The 17829-nt window shown below is 34.2% G+C and overlaps 1 protein-coding gene across 50 annotated transcripts in view; it reads left to right on the forward strand.

The window, feature by feature from the left end:
* Positions 1–17829, forward strand: part of limch1b (LIM and calponin homology domains 1b) — a 207495-nt gene that overhangs the window by 107880 nt on the left and 81786 nt on the right. For 42 of the 50 annotated variants that reach the window (XR_015507245.1, XR_015507248.1, XR_015507247.1 and 39 more), the window contains exons 4-6: positions 5489–5592; positions 14418–14448; positions 16498–16608. Coding sequence is in view for 38 of the 50 variants with exons in the window: in XM_087281245.1 (XP_087137371.1) it covers positions 5489–5592; positions 14418–14448; positions 16498–16608 (246 nt within the window). In the remaining 12 variants the exon portion in view is untranslated. Of the gene's footprint in view, positions 1–5140; positions 5269–5488; positions 5593–14417; positions 14449–16497; positions 16609–17829 lie in introns of those variants that run through there. The other 8 variants (XR_015507256.1, XM_087281266.1, XM_087281273.1 and 5 more) reach the window with 1 other exon arrangement.

Below are 17829 nucleotides of genomic sequence, written 5' to 3' on the forward strand. Positions count from 1 at the left end.
ACAAAGACATGTGGTACAGGTGAATTAGGTAGGCTAAATTGTCCGTAGTGTATGAGTATGAGTGTGTGTGTGAATGTGTGTGTGGATGTTTCCCAGAGATGGGCAGTTCATTCCACTGTGGCAACCCCGGATTAATAAAGGGACTAAGCCGACAAGAAAATTAATGAATGATGTTTTAGTTATTCTACATTAAATTCTAACAGGGTGAGACGGTGGCTCAGTGGTAAGCACTGTCGCCTCACAGCAAGAAGGTTGCAAGAAGGTTGTATGGATTTTTCCCAGCACTGGGTTGTGGCTGGAAGGGCATCTGCTGTGTAAAACGTATGCTGGATAAGTTGGCGGTTCATTCTACTGTGGCAACCACTGATGAACTAAGGGACTAAGCCTAAAGAAAATAAATGAATGAATAAAAAAATTAAGGTGACTTGCATTATCGTTGCATTCTACACCATATTGATGAGCTTTTAAGGTAGAAAATGCAAGGTGCAGGTCAGTAGAACAGAAAACACAGGACAAAAAGAATTAAGGTAAGGCAAGTTTATTTCTATAGCACATTTCGTAAACAGTGGCAATTCAACCTGCTTTACATAAACAAGAACAAAAAAAAAAAAACAAGTATAAAAAATAAAAAACAAACAATAAAAATGATTAAAATAGATAAAAACTGCTTAAAATGTGTTAAAACAGGTTATAAAAGAAAGAAAAAGAAAATAAAGACACAATAGTGTGATCTGTCGGACGTAGCACAGTGCTCATTCAGTAAAGGCACAGCTAAACAGGTGTGTTTTCAGTCTTGATTTGAATGTACCTAATGTTGGAGCAAATCTGATCATTTCTGGAAGCTGATTCCAGCAGCGAGGGGCATAGTAGCTGAAGGCTGACTTACCCTGCTTTGACTGAACTCTTGGAATTTCTAGTTTATATGATCTTAAAGATCTAAGTGATCTATTAGGTTTGTATTCTGTGAGAATATCTGTTAAATAAAGTAAGAAATTGTAATTAAAAAAAGAAAGAGAAGCAAGCAACTGACTGACTGACTGACTGACTAACTAACTAACTAACTAACTAACTAACTGACTGACTGACTGATTGACTGACTGACTAGCTAACTAACTAACTAACTGACTGACTGACTGACTGATTGACTGACTGACTAACTAACTAACTAACTGACTGACTGACTGACTAAACAAATTAAAAAACATTTGTAAAGTGAGAAGGAAAAATGTGTTTGGTTTGAATAGCACCTTACACACACACACACACACACACACACACACACACACACACACACACACACACACACACACACACACACACACACACACACACAAACTGTTTTTAAAAGTTGATAATGCATCTTTATAGATTATAAAATATGTTATACATTAAAATACTGTTAATTGCATATAAAATTTAAATGGTTTACTTTCTGACTCGTTGTATTCTTCACCATAATACTTCTTTGTATGCCATACACCCAAAACCAAGCAAAGTCCTTTGAAAGTTCTAACAGATTGTGGTAATTCAGCATTTAACAACTCCAGATATGTCTCATCGTAACATTTCATACTTACAGTTAACTAGTTGAGAGCTAAAGTTATGACTCCAAATCTTTTGTTTGTGAATGTTCGTTTGAACTCTGGCTTTAATTATCTCCATAATTATTGAATTGTGTTATTAATGACACTGCCATAGCTAGATAACAACAAATAAGGGGTCAATCTTTTATTATTGATTGATTGATTGATTGATTGATTGATTGATTGATTGATTGATTCAAATTCAATAACAAGTCAGTGAGTAACAGGAAGACATTTTTAACAGTGGGTAAAATCTCAAAAAAATAAAAAAAAAATCCCTTTCCGAATGCAAAAGTCAAAATGTTTGTCTGCTACACACCTTCAAAAAGTCAGTGCGAAAATGTTTTTATCTTTCCATCTGGAAACAGTGCTGTATTTGTCTAGGAATCAGTTACAATGAGCACTTTCAGGGAAGAATTAGTCTCTAGATTTGTTTATGGGTTTGCAAAGCTTTCCTTGGCTTTTCTACTGATAGTTAAATGTCTCGCTCTGCAAGACCACGGCGATCCTTAGATCCATGAAGACAGCAATAAGTAGAGTGTAGCAGTAGTGCAGGGATCTGTGTTTGTTTATGAGTGGGTGTGTCTGAGACTTATTAACTCTTTGCTGCATGTTTGTAAGTGTTTTCTGTATTTTTGCCTTTATTTTTAAGCCTAAAATTTGCACAAAGCTTCATGTCATTCAAGTAAAAATATCGCCTTTTAAAAAAGACGCGATTCCAGTTGGTGTTGATTGTCCTGTCTTTACAGATTTGGTAAGTGTGTGATCAGTGGTCTTTGTTTGTTTATTCAGAGGACAAAATTGGTTTGTGTCCTCAGCAGTGCTCTTTCAATTTTTAAAGACATACCTTATGTATGTACGTTCTTATGACAGTACGTTAATATAAAATGTAATCTATTATATCACTACAATATTATGGACGGAAAGATCCGCTGTAAATGCTGCTCTCCAAATGTAAACATTTAAACACCTTAATCAAGCTTTCTGATGCTACCTACCTACTGCATCAAAGTTAAAGAGAAATGCAGAGGTTTTTTTCTCCCATATGGCGTGCGTTATCAAACATTCTATAAAACTACACTCTTCCAGCAGTTCCTCACATTAAATATATTGTTTTTCACAGGGTGCTTACATGAAATGTTCCTGAATGAAAGTGAAAGTGCCACACTGCAGTTAAAGTCGACAAATTATTTTGGCAAATATGTTGATTACTGATGTCCATGTAAACATAGTCAATGTCTTCCTTCTCCGCGCCTGTGATTGTTTAGTGAAAACTTAGCACATACTCGAACCGAATATTCCCATTTTTATGTAAACTCACTCCCTTTCCCTCCCCCCACATGCCCACCTAAACAGAGGCTCCGTTTACACTAATATGTTTTGTTTTAAAACGCATAAGTTTCGCGGTTACGCCATCTATCCACACTGCGACAGAGTTTTCAAGTGCAGACAACAGAGTATTTTGGAAACGCTGGAGAGGCAGGGCTGCTGATAGGGGCTTTTTCCTCAAAATTAAGTAGCCTACCCACAGTTCAGTCTTGCATCCTCTCGTTGTAAGTTCAGACTTCGCAAGTTTAATATGGAAAACAAACTCCTGAGGACACGTTGGAGAAATCTTCAAAGGAAACAGTGTACTTTAAAGCCTCATTCACATCACCCTGGCTACATTGTTTTACTTTCTTAACAATAAAATTAAATCATAATAAAGAAATGCCTATTTTCACTTTGATATTAACTTAACAGATTAACAGACACCAAAAATGCTGAGGCGTCATGTAGCTGCATATTAATATGACCGTCATCTACATTGTATGCATATTTAGAACTCAAAGCGGAGCCTATAACATTGCTGCCACCTTTCATTTTCATTGAAAATATGAATCAAGCCCTCTCTTGCTGAATATCAGTGTTAATAATCAATAATGGCCATTATAAAAGTATAACATACAATATGTTTATACATTATAGGAAATAAATGCAAGCAATCAGTCAAATGTGCAAAATCAGTGTACGTGGTTACATTAATTAATATATTAACTCTTTGCGGTCAGCCAAAACACGTAACCTGAGGATGGTTTTTGGAGTGAAATAACAAAGTGTTCACTTACTTTTGAGCAGCTGCTGAGTTTTCAGAGTCTCAGAGTGGCTCAATTCAGATAAATACTGCTCCACTCAAACTCATTTTATGAATGTAAATGCAACATGCTAACCTCTTTTTAAATTTGTAATAATAATAACAAACACATGTTGTTGACAAAGGAGAAGCTTTAAGAGCTTACTGTGATTTTCAACCTAAGCTACAGGTAGATGGTTTACTCTTTGATGTAGAAATGAAGTGCTAGTATAAATAAATGCTAGTATCGTACTATTAATTATTAAACGTTTTTTTTTTTTTTTTCTAAATATATATAATTTCTAATTAATGATGCAACAACGGCAGGAATAGAAGTATTTCAATTATATTGTAGCATTGTAATCCCCATGTAGGAAATTCCTTTTAAGTTTAATAAGAAATAAAAAAAAGAATAAATGAATTCATCAATCTATTTCATAAACATTAGTTTTAGCAGATCTCTCTTTTGTCTTTAATAAGTGATATCAATGAATTCAGACATGGTGATTTGAACAAAACTTACAAAACAAGACTTACAGTAAAATCTCAGAATTTGCTTCAAGCAAATCATTACGGCTCTGTTTGAGAAGCAGAACTGAAGAATCTTCAGCTGTGACAACATCTTCATTTTATAGTTGTGTCCATCATCATTATTAATGAATAGAAATGTCAGTTATTATTGTTTTTAGTTTTGTCTATAATTATCGTTGATTTTAAATATTATACAATGATGAAAGCAATTAATGTCGTTGAGATGGAGTGGTGTTGTGATGTTGGGTTGTGCTTTGTTCCAAATGAAGAGTTGCAATTTAATTGATTTGATTTTGAAAATGAATTGGTAAATAATTGTTTGGTAATAATTTCCCAGAACTATGTTACAGCTGGAAGGGTATCTGCTGCGTAAAACCTGTGGCAGAGTAGTTGATGGTTCATTTCATTGTGGAGATCTCTGCTAAATCAGGGACTTATCCAAGTGAACGAATGGATATTTGTTAATTAAGTAATTGTTAAAATCCAAAATATCGCTCACTCTCTCCTCAAAAAACAAGGTTAAATCAAGATTTATTGTTCAATTTTAATTACTAAAAAAGTGATTAATGTTTTTGCAACTGAATTGTCTTTATTTATTTAGTTTATTTATTTTTATCTAAATATTATAATGTTGTAAATATGTTGTAAATTATTTACACATATAATTAAGGAAGATATTATAAAATAGTATAATGTTATAGTTGGTTTTAATAACTGTTGTAATTAAAAAAGCTAAATCTCTCTTTTCTCTCATACTCACACACACATGGGCGTGAGATAAAAAGTTGTGTCCTTCCAAAACAACAGAGGGACAACAATCACTTGGGACAGGAAGCTGTGCCACCCTTGCAGGTCCGCTGAAGAGAGAGAGAGAGAGAGTGAGAGTAAAAGAGAGAAAGTAAAGGGAGGGTTCAGGACTCACAGGAGCTGGGAACCAGAGAGTAGAACAGAACGGATAACAGAGCTCAGGTTGCAGACTTCAACAAAAGAGCCCAAATCACCTGAAAGAAAGAGAGAGAGAGAGACATTCCTGCACCTGAGGTAGAATGAGCCTTCAACTAGAAGAGAGAGAGAGAGAGAGAGAGAGAGAGAGACGCAGGCAGTGTGTGCCCAAAACCACTGGCGTCGATTTGCCTCCCTCTTGTTCTTTAATGCTGTGTGTGTGTGTGTGTGTGTGTATGTGTATGTGTGGTTAGTGTTGGCGCAGCGCTCATGCAGGATCCACTCACGTGTGCATGTGTCTTTGTGTGTTTGTGTTTAGGATAATGTGGTGCTCTTCCTGAAGGGTTGTGAGGAGTTGGGTTTGAAGGGCTCGCAGTTGTTTGATCCTGGAGATCTACAGGACACCTCCACGCGCACCAACAAGTAAGATCAACCTCTTATTACACTCTGATCATGTGAATGTGTGTGTTTTTGTACGCCCATGTGCTTGTTTACTCAGAAACGCTGTTTTTAGTGAGGCTTTGGCTTAGTTTCGGAAGGCTGTAATACAGTATCTTTGAAGAGTGGAGCTTGAAAGTGTTTCTTAATTCACTGTAAACTATGGAGCTTTAAGTTCTAAATTGAACAGCAAAGACTGAGGTATTCACTAACAGGAATTTCAGTTGTTCAATATATTAGCAATTAAATAAAATATATCTGTTCCATTCTTTGTTGTTGTAAAACAGGCTAATTATAAACGGATGGATGGCTTTAAAATACAGTCTGATCTTGCTACAGTGTAGATTTAGTGCATTTAAAAACATCTGATGTTATCAGCTTGTGTGGTTGTATGTGGGATAACTGATGTTAATTTTGAGGTTTTGTTTAGTTGTCACTCAAAAATCAAAGAGGTCAGTTTGAGCTCAATTTAAACTAAATGATGCTCTTCATTGTGTTCTACTAGTAACAGATATTCTGAATGCTATGTGTTTTATGTTAATGGGTCACTATTGTGCTCTGTTTTTTATTAGCTCACTTTGATGACTTTGATTTGGGTTTACACAACCATTATCTGACACCCAAAGGAATAATTCACCCAAATGAGAAATGCTATTAATATTCCACAGATCTACGACTTAAACACATTTTTTTTAAAAAGTACAATAAAAATAAATATATATTTTAAAAATGCTTCTCATGATCTACAGCTCTGTCTTAAAAAAAGAATTTTTAAATTTTTTTTTTAGAATAATTAAACCAGCAAATTAATGAATAAACAAACAAACAAAACAAACAAACAAACAAACAAATAAATAAATAAATATATAAATGTTTTAAATTTTTTTTAAATAAATGGTATTCATGTTTTACAGCTATATGTCTTAAAAATCAGCAACACTGATAATAAATTAAACAAACAAGCAAATAAACGAATAAAGACATTTTATTTATATTGTGCTTTGCTAAAACCCGATATATATATATATTTTAGAAAGGCGCAATATAAATAAAATGTCTTTATTCGTTTATTTAATTTATTATTAGTGTTGTTGATTATATATATATATATATATATATATATATATATATATATATATATATATATATATATATATATATATATATATATATATATATATATATATATATATATAAACACATTAGGATAATCAAGAATCTAAAAATGCTGTCTTAAGTTGGTGTGGAAGTTGGTGTGGAAGCATTTCTTACAGAATAAGGCAAAGAATTCCATAGCCTGAGTGCAGCAACAGAGAAGGCTGTGTCCCCCTTTGATTTTATTTTATAAATACTGAAGTGGTCAAGAATCTTTCAGAATGATATGGAGAGCAGCAGGTATTACTCAGATCTCCATTAAAGCTGCAGAATATTGCGAAAAAAATGACATTGCATTGCAATATATTTGTCCGAAATATATATTTCAATAGAAAAATATTTAGCAGATGACTTGATTTTGAAGTTTAATTTGGAAAGACATTAATATTTTAGAATGATTGGGGTGATTTTGTTGTAGTGAAGTACATTTGCGTAAAATATAAAAAAAATGCAATTGTTGAAAAATTACAAAAGAATGCATGCTGTATACAAATGAACTGTGCGTTATGTTATCTGTAGCCAATTATTCAGTGATATTTTCCAATAACTATACCAATATAAATTTAATACAATTCAATTCAATCCATCTTTATTTCTATAGCACTTTTACAATGTAAATTGTGTCAAAGCAGCTTAACATAGAAGTTCTAGTAAACTGAAACTGCGTCATTCCAGTTTTCAGAGTTGAAGTTCAGTTTAGTTCAGTTCAGTGTGGTTTAAATTTCACTGCTGAAATTCCAAACACTGAAGAGCATCAATGCACAGCTCCACAAGTCCAATACCCAGCAAGCCAGTGGCGACAGTGGTGAGAAACAAAATTTCCCCAAATGGCGTCAATTTTAATAACGTTAATGATTGTTCAGTATGATAAATTCAACATTATTCTCTTCATATGAAAAGTTGTGTTTTACTCATAAACATAACACTCTTTATCCGTTAACTAAATCCTGAAGATTAAATGACACTTTAGTCTTTTAGAATGTTATAAATTCATATTGACATAGACTGAACTATGCTTTAGCTTTGACGAGTTTGTCTTGTCCCTTGCCAATAGAAATGTACATACTTCCATTTTGTTAACACTGTCACCCAGTTCAAAGTAATTACACACAAGAAACATTTTATTAACACAAAGCACACATTTGCTCACAACTTGTTTTGATTGACAGGTTGTAAGCAAGAAAGAATACACTGCCTTTGCAAATTTAGATTTTTATTAATTTTTCAGTGAATATGGATGGCATATATTGCTGCATTTTACAAAACAGATTTATTGAAGAGTAATGTAATGTGTACTTATCAAGTGCATATATCGGGTATGGCCATGCACCCAAAGCGCATCAACAGGGGGGTCTCTCCCCTCCAGCCGCAGCTTCCACTTGGATGATGTGACCGCTGTCACAGGACAACAGCACCAGTGCAGTCACCACACACCAGCTGTAGGTGAAGTGGAGAGTCAGTGATAGAGCCAATTTGGTGGATGGGGATGATTGGGAGGCCATGATGGGTAAGGGAGGATGGAGAGAATTTGGCCAGGATAAGAGTGTGGTCGCTCAACATCCCTTTTGATATGAAAAATAACACATTTAAATTTTAAAAAGTGTAAAAACTACAAATTCAACTTATATCCATAATCCTCCTCGTCACGTTTTTAACCATTTTTTTGTTTTTGAGAAATAGTCTATATTAGGATAACAGAATTGAGAAGTTGTCATTTTTTATAACTTTTTTTTATTTAATTGATTTTTACAATACAGAGAAAAATCCCTGCAAAAATCTTTCATTCAAATAAATATTTTCTATAAGATGCTTTACAATATTTATTTGTTAGAGAAAAATCTTAAATAACATTTCCAAAAATATAAAGAGAAAAATATATATATACAATTTAGTTGAAATGTTGTAGGTTGTAATTTTTTTTTGCAATATTTTGCGTGAATTTAAATGTATTATATATCCAATTTGTAAAGATGTTCGGTGACTAAAATATTATTTTAACAAATATATCTGTTTAATAAATCTGCTTTGTTCAAATGCACCAATATATATTACCCATATTCACTAAGAAATGGAAAAAAAAAATATTCATTTTCATAATGGGGTGAACTCATTTATGCTGAGCACTGTACATGCACATATAACAATATGCACATACATAATAACCACAAGAAGAATCTTACACAAACATTGGTCACCTCTGGGGACAATGTCTTTAATATCTCTCATAAGCAAAAATAAGGCAGTCCTATGAACTCTGTAACCAAACACATCAGAAATGACAATCTCCCCACAAAATTTCCCCCACAGTTCCAGCAGATATAGGATATCTGTTTATTTTACAGTATTCTAATTTTATTATTATTATTTTTCTAACTTAATAGATGTAATATATACTTTACTATCTTGAGCCGTCTTGCTCTTAAATATGCCAGCAACGGCTATCAAAAGTCCATATCAGTTGACCACTGTTTAATTACTTTGATGTAAAACAATGGAAGTCTGTGTTTGTCCTCCTCACTTTGATAAGTATTGTGTAGACTCCATGACCTCATTAACAGCCTTCAAGGGCATACAGGCTTCTTCCATTTTGCTTTTGTGTTGTTGTTTTTCTCATAGCCACAACGTGCTGATATGAAACAGAGGTGTGTTTGTCCAGCGCACAGTCTGTCTTCTCAGATGTCGTGCTCAGAGTTCAGGAGTGTGCTTGTGAGGGATAAGTCGTCAGGCATGAGGAGACTGCGTTTTTGAGACTGCACACTGAAACTACTGTAAATCTCAGAGATCGTCTTGCTTACAGGACTGGTTTTGTCAGACTCTGTGGACAAGCGAGATTGAATTTCACTCCTACACTCTTTGTTGCATGTGCTTTTGCTTGGGTCAAATCGCCACAGTTTGACAATACTGTATATATTGTATGGACAATATAAAAAGTCTATTGTTTCATATAATCGTTTATATCGTGGTATTACAAAATACATTGTTTACTTTTTAAAAAATCGATATGATCGCATTATTACGCGCCATTTACAGCAATGCAGACAGAAACATGACAGCATTATGAGTCAATCTTAGAAGTACAATGTTTACATTTTGCAATTTTTGTAATCATTTTTTTTTTCTTTGAAAAAGTGTTTTATAATTAGTTTATATTTATTTTATATTTCTACAATACTATTCACACATTTGCCCTGGAGTTCTAAATGAAGTTAGAAATATGATAGAAATAAATAGGATATTAATGCGTAGATTTTTGAGTATTTAGATTAAATTATAAAAGAAAAATAACTAGTTAACCTGAACTAGTTAACCGACCAGTAACACGACTGATACACTGCTGCAAACCATAGTCTAGGAAAATGAAAGTAAAATAAACAACATAACATAACATAACATGAAGTTATGTCATAAAATGCTTGATCTTGTTTAATTATTTTATTATTCAGGATATAAAAAAGGATTGAATTTGACAATTAAGAATCTTCTTTTGAATAATGCTTCCAATGAGCTTCCCGCTGGGTCCTAGTGCTTGCCCCATGAGAAATGCATTCAGGGGCTGCTGTTACAGTCATAAAAATGAAATAAAAGAAAATGTTAGTTCTTACTAGGAGCATGTAACGGGGAGACTGACACGGAGGGATCCATTATGCAGTATTTATTAGTCACACTTTCACTCAAACAATCAACACGCACAAAGGTGCGAACATACAACAACAATAGCAATAAAGGTCTTAGGGCTGGCGGCTGACAGACACAGAGTGATTTACCAGGCATGGGTCAGAGGCAGGCGGCGTGATTCAGAGTCCGTGTATCAGGCTTGGGTCGAGGGCAGGCAGCGAGTATCAGAGTCCGTGTAACAGGCTTATGTCGTGGGCAGGCAGAAGGCAAAGCAGAGTCAGAAACGGGCTGGAGTAATACACAGGAGATCAGGCAGGATATAACGCTCAGTAATGCTGGCCGGGGCTGAACAAGACTTCGCAAAGACTGAGTGTTTGAGTGCGGCTTATAAAGGGTACGTGGGTCATTAGCGGGATTCAGTTCAGGTGTGCTGGATCAGTGTAAGTGGATGATGTAATGCTTAGAAATCCAGAGATGGTGGCCTCTGCTGGCCAGCGGGGAGAGTGACTGGGACCGAGTCGGTGACAGAGCATCGATTAAGGTCATAAAATCACAAGTTTGGTTTAAAGTTGTTGTGAGAAGCTAAAACCTGTTTCAGACCGCAAGCGCGAGCAGCGCATATTTTTCGGGATGCATGTTAACAGATTAGAGCTTTTATACTGTAACGCCTGGGTTTAATACAGGAAGGCGCAGGATTATCAAATACGTAGATTTATTGATAAACATTTAAGACAGGAAGGACATGGGATGAAAATAGACATCAACTGTGAAAACCAGACGAAGACTGAATGACATAAATAAAACATTAAATACAACATTAAAAAATGGCGGCAACTGTAACAAGGGAGCACATGGTGAAAGGTCACATGATGAATACAAAGACACAAGTAAGACAGAATCTGACACATGCCGCCAGCAGAAGCAGCACATCAGCTTAAGGCATGAGTGTTGCTGAAGCAGCAGTGCTGCAATAGGGTCTGTTTTTGCCTCACTGCTCACGCTCAATTAAAATGACAATGCATTGATAATGACCAAAACACACTGAATGATAATAAAAAGTAGCAATTTTACTCAAGTAATGCATCAGTAATGTCCATTGATTTATATATGGTCAATCAAATGAACTTAAAGAATTAAAAACGGCAACAAATATTTATTTAGGCCTGAACTACAAAACTAAATGTAAAACAATTTTAGTATTGGTTTTGCTTAGTAAGTTGCACACAAGTTTTGTCATGTATAAATATCATTATAACTATATTATATATTTTTCTATTTTAACTAAAGGCCTACAACATCCTGATGATCAAAAACAAATTTACATGATGTCACAGGCATAGTCTTCTGAATGCACCAGACATGAATGACACTCCAGCTTGAGAAGCACACAGTACTGTATGATCTATATAATTTGTATAATAAAGACTTGCAGGTTAAGGAAACAGCAAATGAGGATATTGCTGCGGGCCTTGGTGCAGATAATAAGTGAAAAAAAAGTGTATTTATATATATATAGAGAGAGAGAGATAGGTAACTAGATAGAATAGACAGAGATAGATTGATCTGTGCAGCAGCTTGCGATGAGCTCTATGCTGCAGACGCAGTTAGTGTGAAAGACAAACGCCTGCTTCTGCTCTCCATACCCACTGCGCACGTGCTGCTCATGCTCTGCTTTCTCTTGCGGTGTGAAACAGGCACAACACTTACAGGGAATAATCGTTTCAAACTGTACTTGAATAAACACTAACAAACTATCAGAAAAGATATCTCCATTATCTCAGGCAAAAAGAGTCTGAATATTGGCAAATGTGCAATATTGTGCATTACTACTTAATAACACATTTAATAACTACATTCAGAATATAGTACTTATTTCATATCCTTCAAATTAGTTTATTTCAATGGAACTGTTCCAGCTAATCGTTCTCAAAAAACATTATGGCAAAGATAAAATAAATCAGTTATTAGAAATGAGATATTAAAACTATTATGCTTAGAAATGGGTTGAAAAAATGTTCTCTTCCTTAAACAGAAATTGGGGAAAAATAAACAGTGGGGCTAATAATTCTGACCCCAACTGTACCTGGTGTTCTATATGGACAGTGTTTTTTTTGTTGTTGTTGATGTAGAACACACTTTGACAGTTTGTGCTTACAACTACAAAGAGGCTTTATTTTTTAAGAAAGCTGAGATTGTATGCGGTGTGTAGCAATATCTTGCTTTTTTTTTTTACTGAGTTATGTTTGAAAGTCTTATTCGCTATGGAATCACAGTACTGGTTTGGAAATCTGTCTGTTCAATTAAAAAAAAATTAATTGGTTCATATTCAAAAAACAGCAATGAAAATCATTTGAATAAAACAATACAAGCTCGTACAGACTCTGTGCTTTATATATTTCATATTTATATATTTATATATGGTCTTACTTTGTAAGCAATCTATCTTCTTATTTGTTTTGTTTGTTTTATTTATTTTATTGTCTGCTTAGAGCAACGTTGTAACACTTTTTTGCCCAGGACAAATTTCCTCCCGGGGAAAAATATCCTATCCTATCCTATCCTATCCTATCCTATCCTATCCTATCCTATCCTATCCTATCCTATCCTATCCTATCCTATCCTTTCCTATCTTATCCTATCCTATCCTATATCCTTTCCTTTCATTTCCTATCCTTTCCAATCCAATCCTATTCTATCCTATCCTTTCCTATCCTATCCTATCCTATCCTATCCTATATCCTTTCCTTTCCTTTCATTTCCTATCCTTTTCAATCTTATCCTATCCTGTCCTATATCCTTTCCTTTCCTTTCCTTTCCTTTCCTATCTTATCCTATCCTATACTATCCTATCCTATCCTTTATCCTTTCATTTCCTTTCCTTTCCTATCCTATCCTATCATATCCTATCCTATCCTATCCTATCCTATATCCTTTCCTTTCCTATCCTATCCTATCCTATCCTATCCTATCCTATCCTATCCTATCATATCATATCCTATCCTATCCTATCCTATCCTATATCCTTTCCTTTCCTATCCTATCCTATACTAATTTGCAAGGTAAAAAGTTTCCTGAATAATATCTATCATTAATGATTAACATTTATGTAATAACCAATTTCATAACATTACCAATTTTAATCGAATGTATAATAAAAGGCACAAACAGAAGATAATTTCGTCATTTATTTAGCCTCCGCTACAGTACATTCAATATATCCTATAACCTCAAGGGATGCATTTCAGAAACAAAACCTGTTTAATTGTCTGTAAATTTTGATGGGTCTGAATGCATGTCTGCCACACACCTGTACCGGCCTGTCTCTTTCCAAATACCTCTTTCTCTTTCTCTCATATCTCATCCATCACTCTTTCCACTGGATCACAGACACATCTATGAAATGAGCGCAGAACTGAAGTATGTAGCTACTCGTCTTGTTGAAGGAAACAATAAACACTTTATGACAGTTGAAGGCAGAGAGAAAGACAGAAGGTGCTATCAGAAGAATGATCTAATACATATTGGAATCTGTCATGTGGTGTCGACCTAATCCCATCTTACCGGAGGAACGCTTAGAATAACAAACCATCCTGTTATTCGACAGACATGAAGGAAAGCAGAATACACCCTTTCTCTCTTTCTTTCTTACCCTCCTGCTGTTCGTATTTTTAATCAATTAATTTATATTAAACGTTATGTTATGAAAAGAAACGTAAAAATGCCAGCAATGGTCGATGTTTAGAGATGATCAAATAACTTGAGAGATGCACAGTCATCTAATGTGATTTTTGGGCTGGTCAGATCTTCAGTGTTTACATTTTTAACACATTTCTACAGCCTGTAAGTCAAGTCATGCCAGTCAAAACAATCCGCACTGGGTTCCCAATAATAATGCATGGTTTTGAAGACATGACCTGGTGTTAGAGTACATTGTTCGGTCTTCTGATTTATTTCGGTCTCAGCTACTTTTTGTTTAGATATTTTTTTTATATATCTTGTTTGTCTTGCATCAAACACTTTTTATTCTTTTTCTCTTTCAGAAGTCCAGACAACAACAAGAAGTTAAAAAATGTAAGTAACATCTATTGAATCCCTCTGATGTTTACAAGCAAAATGATTAGTCCTGTTGTGAAGTTTTATACTTTAAAATATTTCCTACAGTATGTGCTGTTAAATTGAGAGAACATATTTTAAACTATTTCTTATAACTGTTTACTATTAATTTATTTAGTCTTTTGCCTTTGTTATTTGGCAAGATGCTAGTATTCAGTCTAAAGTGCATTTTAAAGGCTAAACTATGTTATTTAGGTTAACTAGGCAAATTAGGTTAATTAGGCAAGTCATTGGACAACAGTGGATTGTTCTGTTGCCAATCGATAAAAATGTATATGTTTCTTGAAGGTGCTAACGATATTGACCCTAAAATTCTGTATTTTTTATTAAAAATGCTTTTATTACAAGACTTTCTGTAGAATAAAAAAATATTATAAGGAAATACTGTAAAATTCCCTGTGTTGGCATGGGATTCCTGTAGGTGCTCCGGTTTCTCTCACAGTCCAAAGATATGCACCATAAGTGAATTGAATATACTCAATTGTCCTTAGTGTGTGTTAATGAGTGTGTATCGGTGTTTTTTAACACTGGTTTGCGGCTGAGAGGGCATTCGATCCATATAGCACATGCTGGAATAGTTGGTGGTTCATTTTGTGGTGGCAACCTCTGAAATAGAGACTAAACTAAAGGAAAATGAATGAATGAATATTGTGAAATTTGTTTTGTTCTGTTAAATGAAAAATAATTAATTAAATGTTTGATTAAATTTTCAATAAAGTTCTATAAATTTAGCATTTGTATATAGATAGCCTACTAAACATTTTGTTATTAATAGAAAACTAATACAATTAATAGAAGCAGAAATTATTTAATAGACACTTAATTTCTGTAATTATCACTATTATTTACCACCATGGTGCTGGGTTGTGGCTGGAAGGGTATCTGCTGTGTAAAACGTATGCCAAAGTAGTTGGTGGTTCATTTCGCTGTGGCGACCCCTGATAAATTAGGGACTAAGCTAATATGAAATGAATGAATAAATGATCACTATTATTTTCAACATTTAAATGTTCCAAAACCACACGATCCATGTGCTTTATGTGTTACAAATGCGTGCCCTGTGTAATATTATTGTGAAAGTAAAGTGTGTGAGACCTGATTGATTAGTAGCTGTAGGAAATTAACAAGATTAAATAACTGTGAATGTTGTCTGTGCTGTAAACCAGTGTGTTTACAATTAAGGCCATACATTTAAGAAAACAAAAACATTTTGCGGTATCAAAATTCAAATTTTGGCTGGTTTGTAATTTTAGAAATTACTGGAAGTGGATTAGACCAAAAGCCTTTAAATTAAAAAAATGATATACATCTGTACATCATGTACAGATACGACATGTGTTTCTGAACCACAAAACCATTTACAAGTGTTATTTTTGTTTTGTTTTATACATAACTTTTTTTTTTTAATAAATAAGCTTTCCAATTTATGTATAGTTGGTTAGCATAAAACTTGGCTGTGATACAACTATTTGAAAACCAGATATCTGATGGTATAAAAATCTTAATATTGGGAAAAATTACCTTTAAATTGGTCTCAATTAAGCACTTTACTACTCCAAAAATGAAGTTTTGATATATTTGCAGTAGGAAATGTGCAAAAAATGTTCATAGAAGATGATCTTTACTTAATACTAATAAAATAAATATTTTTTTGTCGCAAAAGAAAAATCAATCATTTTGACCCTTATAGTGTACTAGTATTTTATAGACATGGACAATAAATATCTTTGTGCAATATAAGGCTGATTTTGTGGTCTAAGGTCACTTGTGAAAAACAAGGTGAATACTTATGTCACATGCATTCTTCTAAACAGGAGTCTTGTGGTATGCTGTCTTCTTTGTCAGGCAGGGTCTAAAAACTGTAACAAGCTAAAACATCTAAGCGGGTTATACCGAGACATCAACAAAGAGCTTGTCTGAATTCCACATAGACAGTATTGAATGTTGTGATATCTCACTATGTATATAAGACAGTGACTGAGGGATATTTTGACTATGTTCATTCAGGTTCTGATCACTATCTACTGGCTGGGCCGAGCAGCCAATAGCAGCGCCACATACAACGGGCCCACCCTGGACCTGCACGAGTTTGAGGGACTGCTGTCACAGATGAGAAAGGTAAAAACAAACCAAACCCGCTTGTTATATTGTTCAATCATCAATGCCAATATTGATGACTTACTTATGAAGTTATGCTGATCTTATAAACAGCACATTTTTTGTTTGTCATAAATTCTCAGCTTTAGTAGTAGAGCAGAGTTCCATATAGTTTGCAGGATGCTTTTTTTGACAGGAGAATTTTTTTTCTGCCTTTCTGCTACTTTTTCACAAAGATTGTGCTAATATTTGCAGCTTATTTTTGTTTTATTTTTTTATAACACAGCTTTGTCTCTCTTGGGTGGTTTAAAAGTGAACAGGTTGTGAAATGTAGGTTGTGCAGTGGTAAAGTATTGGGTATGAATGAACATTTTTAGAAAGATCATTGGAAAATATAACATTTTACTCTGTCTGTCCTTTAAACACACAAGCACATTGTCTGAACTTTTCTTTTCTTTTAAAATGATTGTTGTGTATTTCCCCTGATGGTTGAAAAGTCTCTGTGCTCCATATGAGCTTATTGCTGTTCATTTTTACAGAGAAATTCACTTTAAAACAATAGCTGGATTGGATTGCTTCTGTTAAGCAACATATAAAGTATATTTGTATACTCTCGTTACATTTTTTTTTTTCAAAATCAACTCAAATATTATTACTTATTTTAAAAAGTAATGCATTATTGCTATGATCACTAGTGACCCAGCAGCTGCAGATCACTGAGAAACATAAGAAACAACTAGAGAACTACAAATCCACCACATTAGGGACTGCAGCTTCATACATGCACTCCACTCACACACACCTGTTCTTAGTTCTGGTGATGAGCACACACACAGCCAGAGGATCATTACGAACTGATTACATGGACTTTAAATACAGCGCACACACACTTCATCGCTGAGTCTTGTTTTACTGTAATGTGAAATTACAACTTCTTTTTCTTGCCTTGGCGGTTTTTACCCTTGCTTTGTTTTATTTGTTTTATTGTTTATCCCTGTCTGCTGCCTGCCTTTTGACAACTCGCCTGTTATTTTTACTATGAATCTGGATTTGCCTGTATACATCTGTTTGCCCCTGTGTTGACCATTGATTCTCTGCATAATAAACCCTGCAATTAGATCAACACCCCATTGTCAGCGTCACTTCACATCACAGCTATATTACTCGTTACTTTGAAAAAGTAATATTATTATGTAACGCATGTTAATTGTAACGTATTACCCCTAACACTTTGTAGAACAG

This window comes from Danio rerio, chromosome 14 (genome assembly GCF_052040795.2).
Source record: "Danio rerio strain M-AB ecotype USA chromosome 14, GRCz13ab, whole genome shotgun sequence".
Taxonomy (NCBI): domain Eukaryota; kingdom Metazoa; phylum Chordata; class Actinopteri; order Cypriniformes; family Danionidae; genus Danio; species Danio rerio.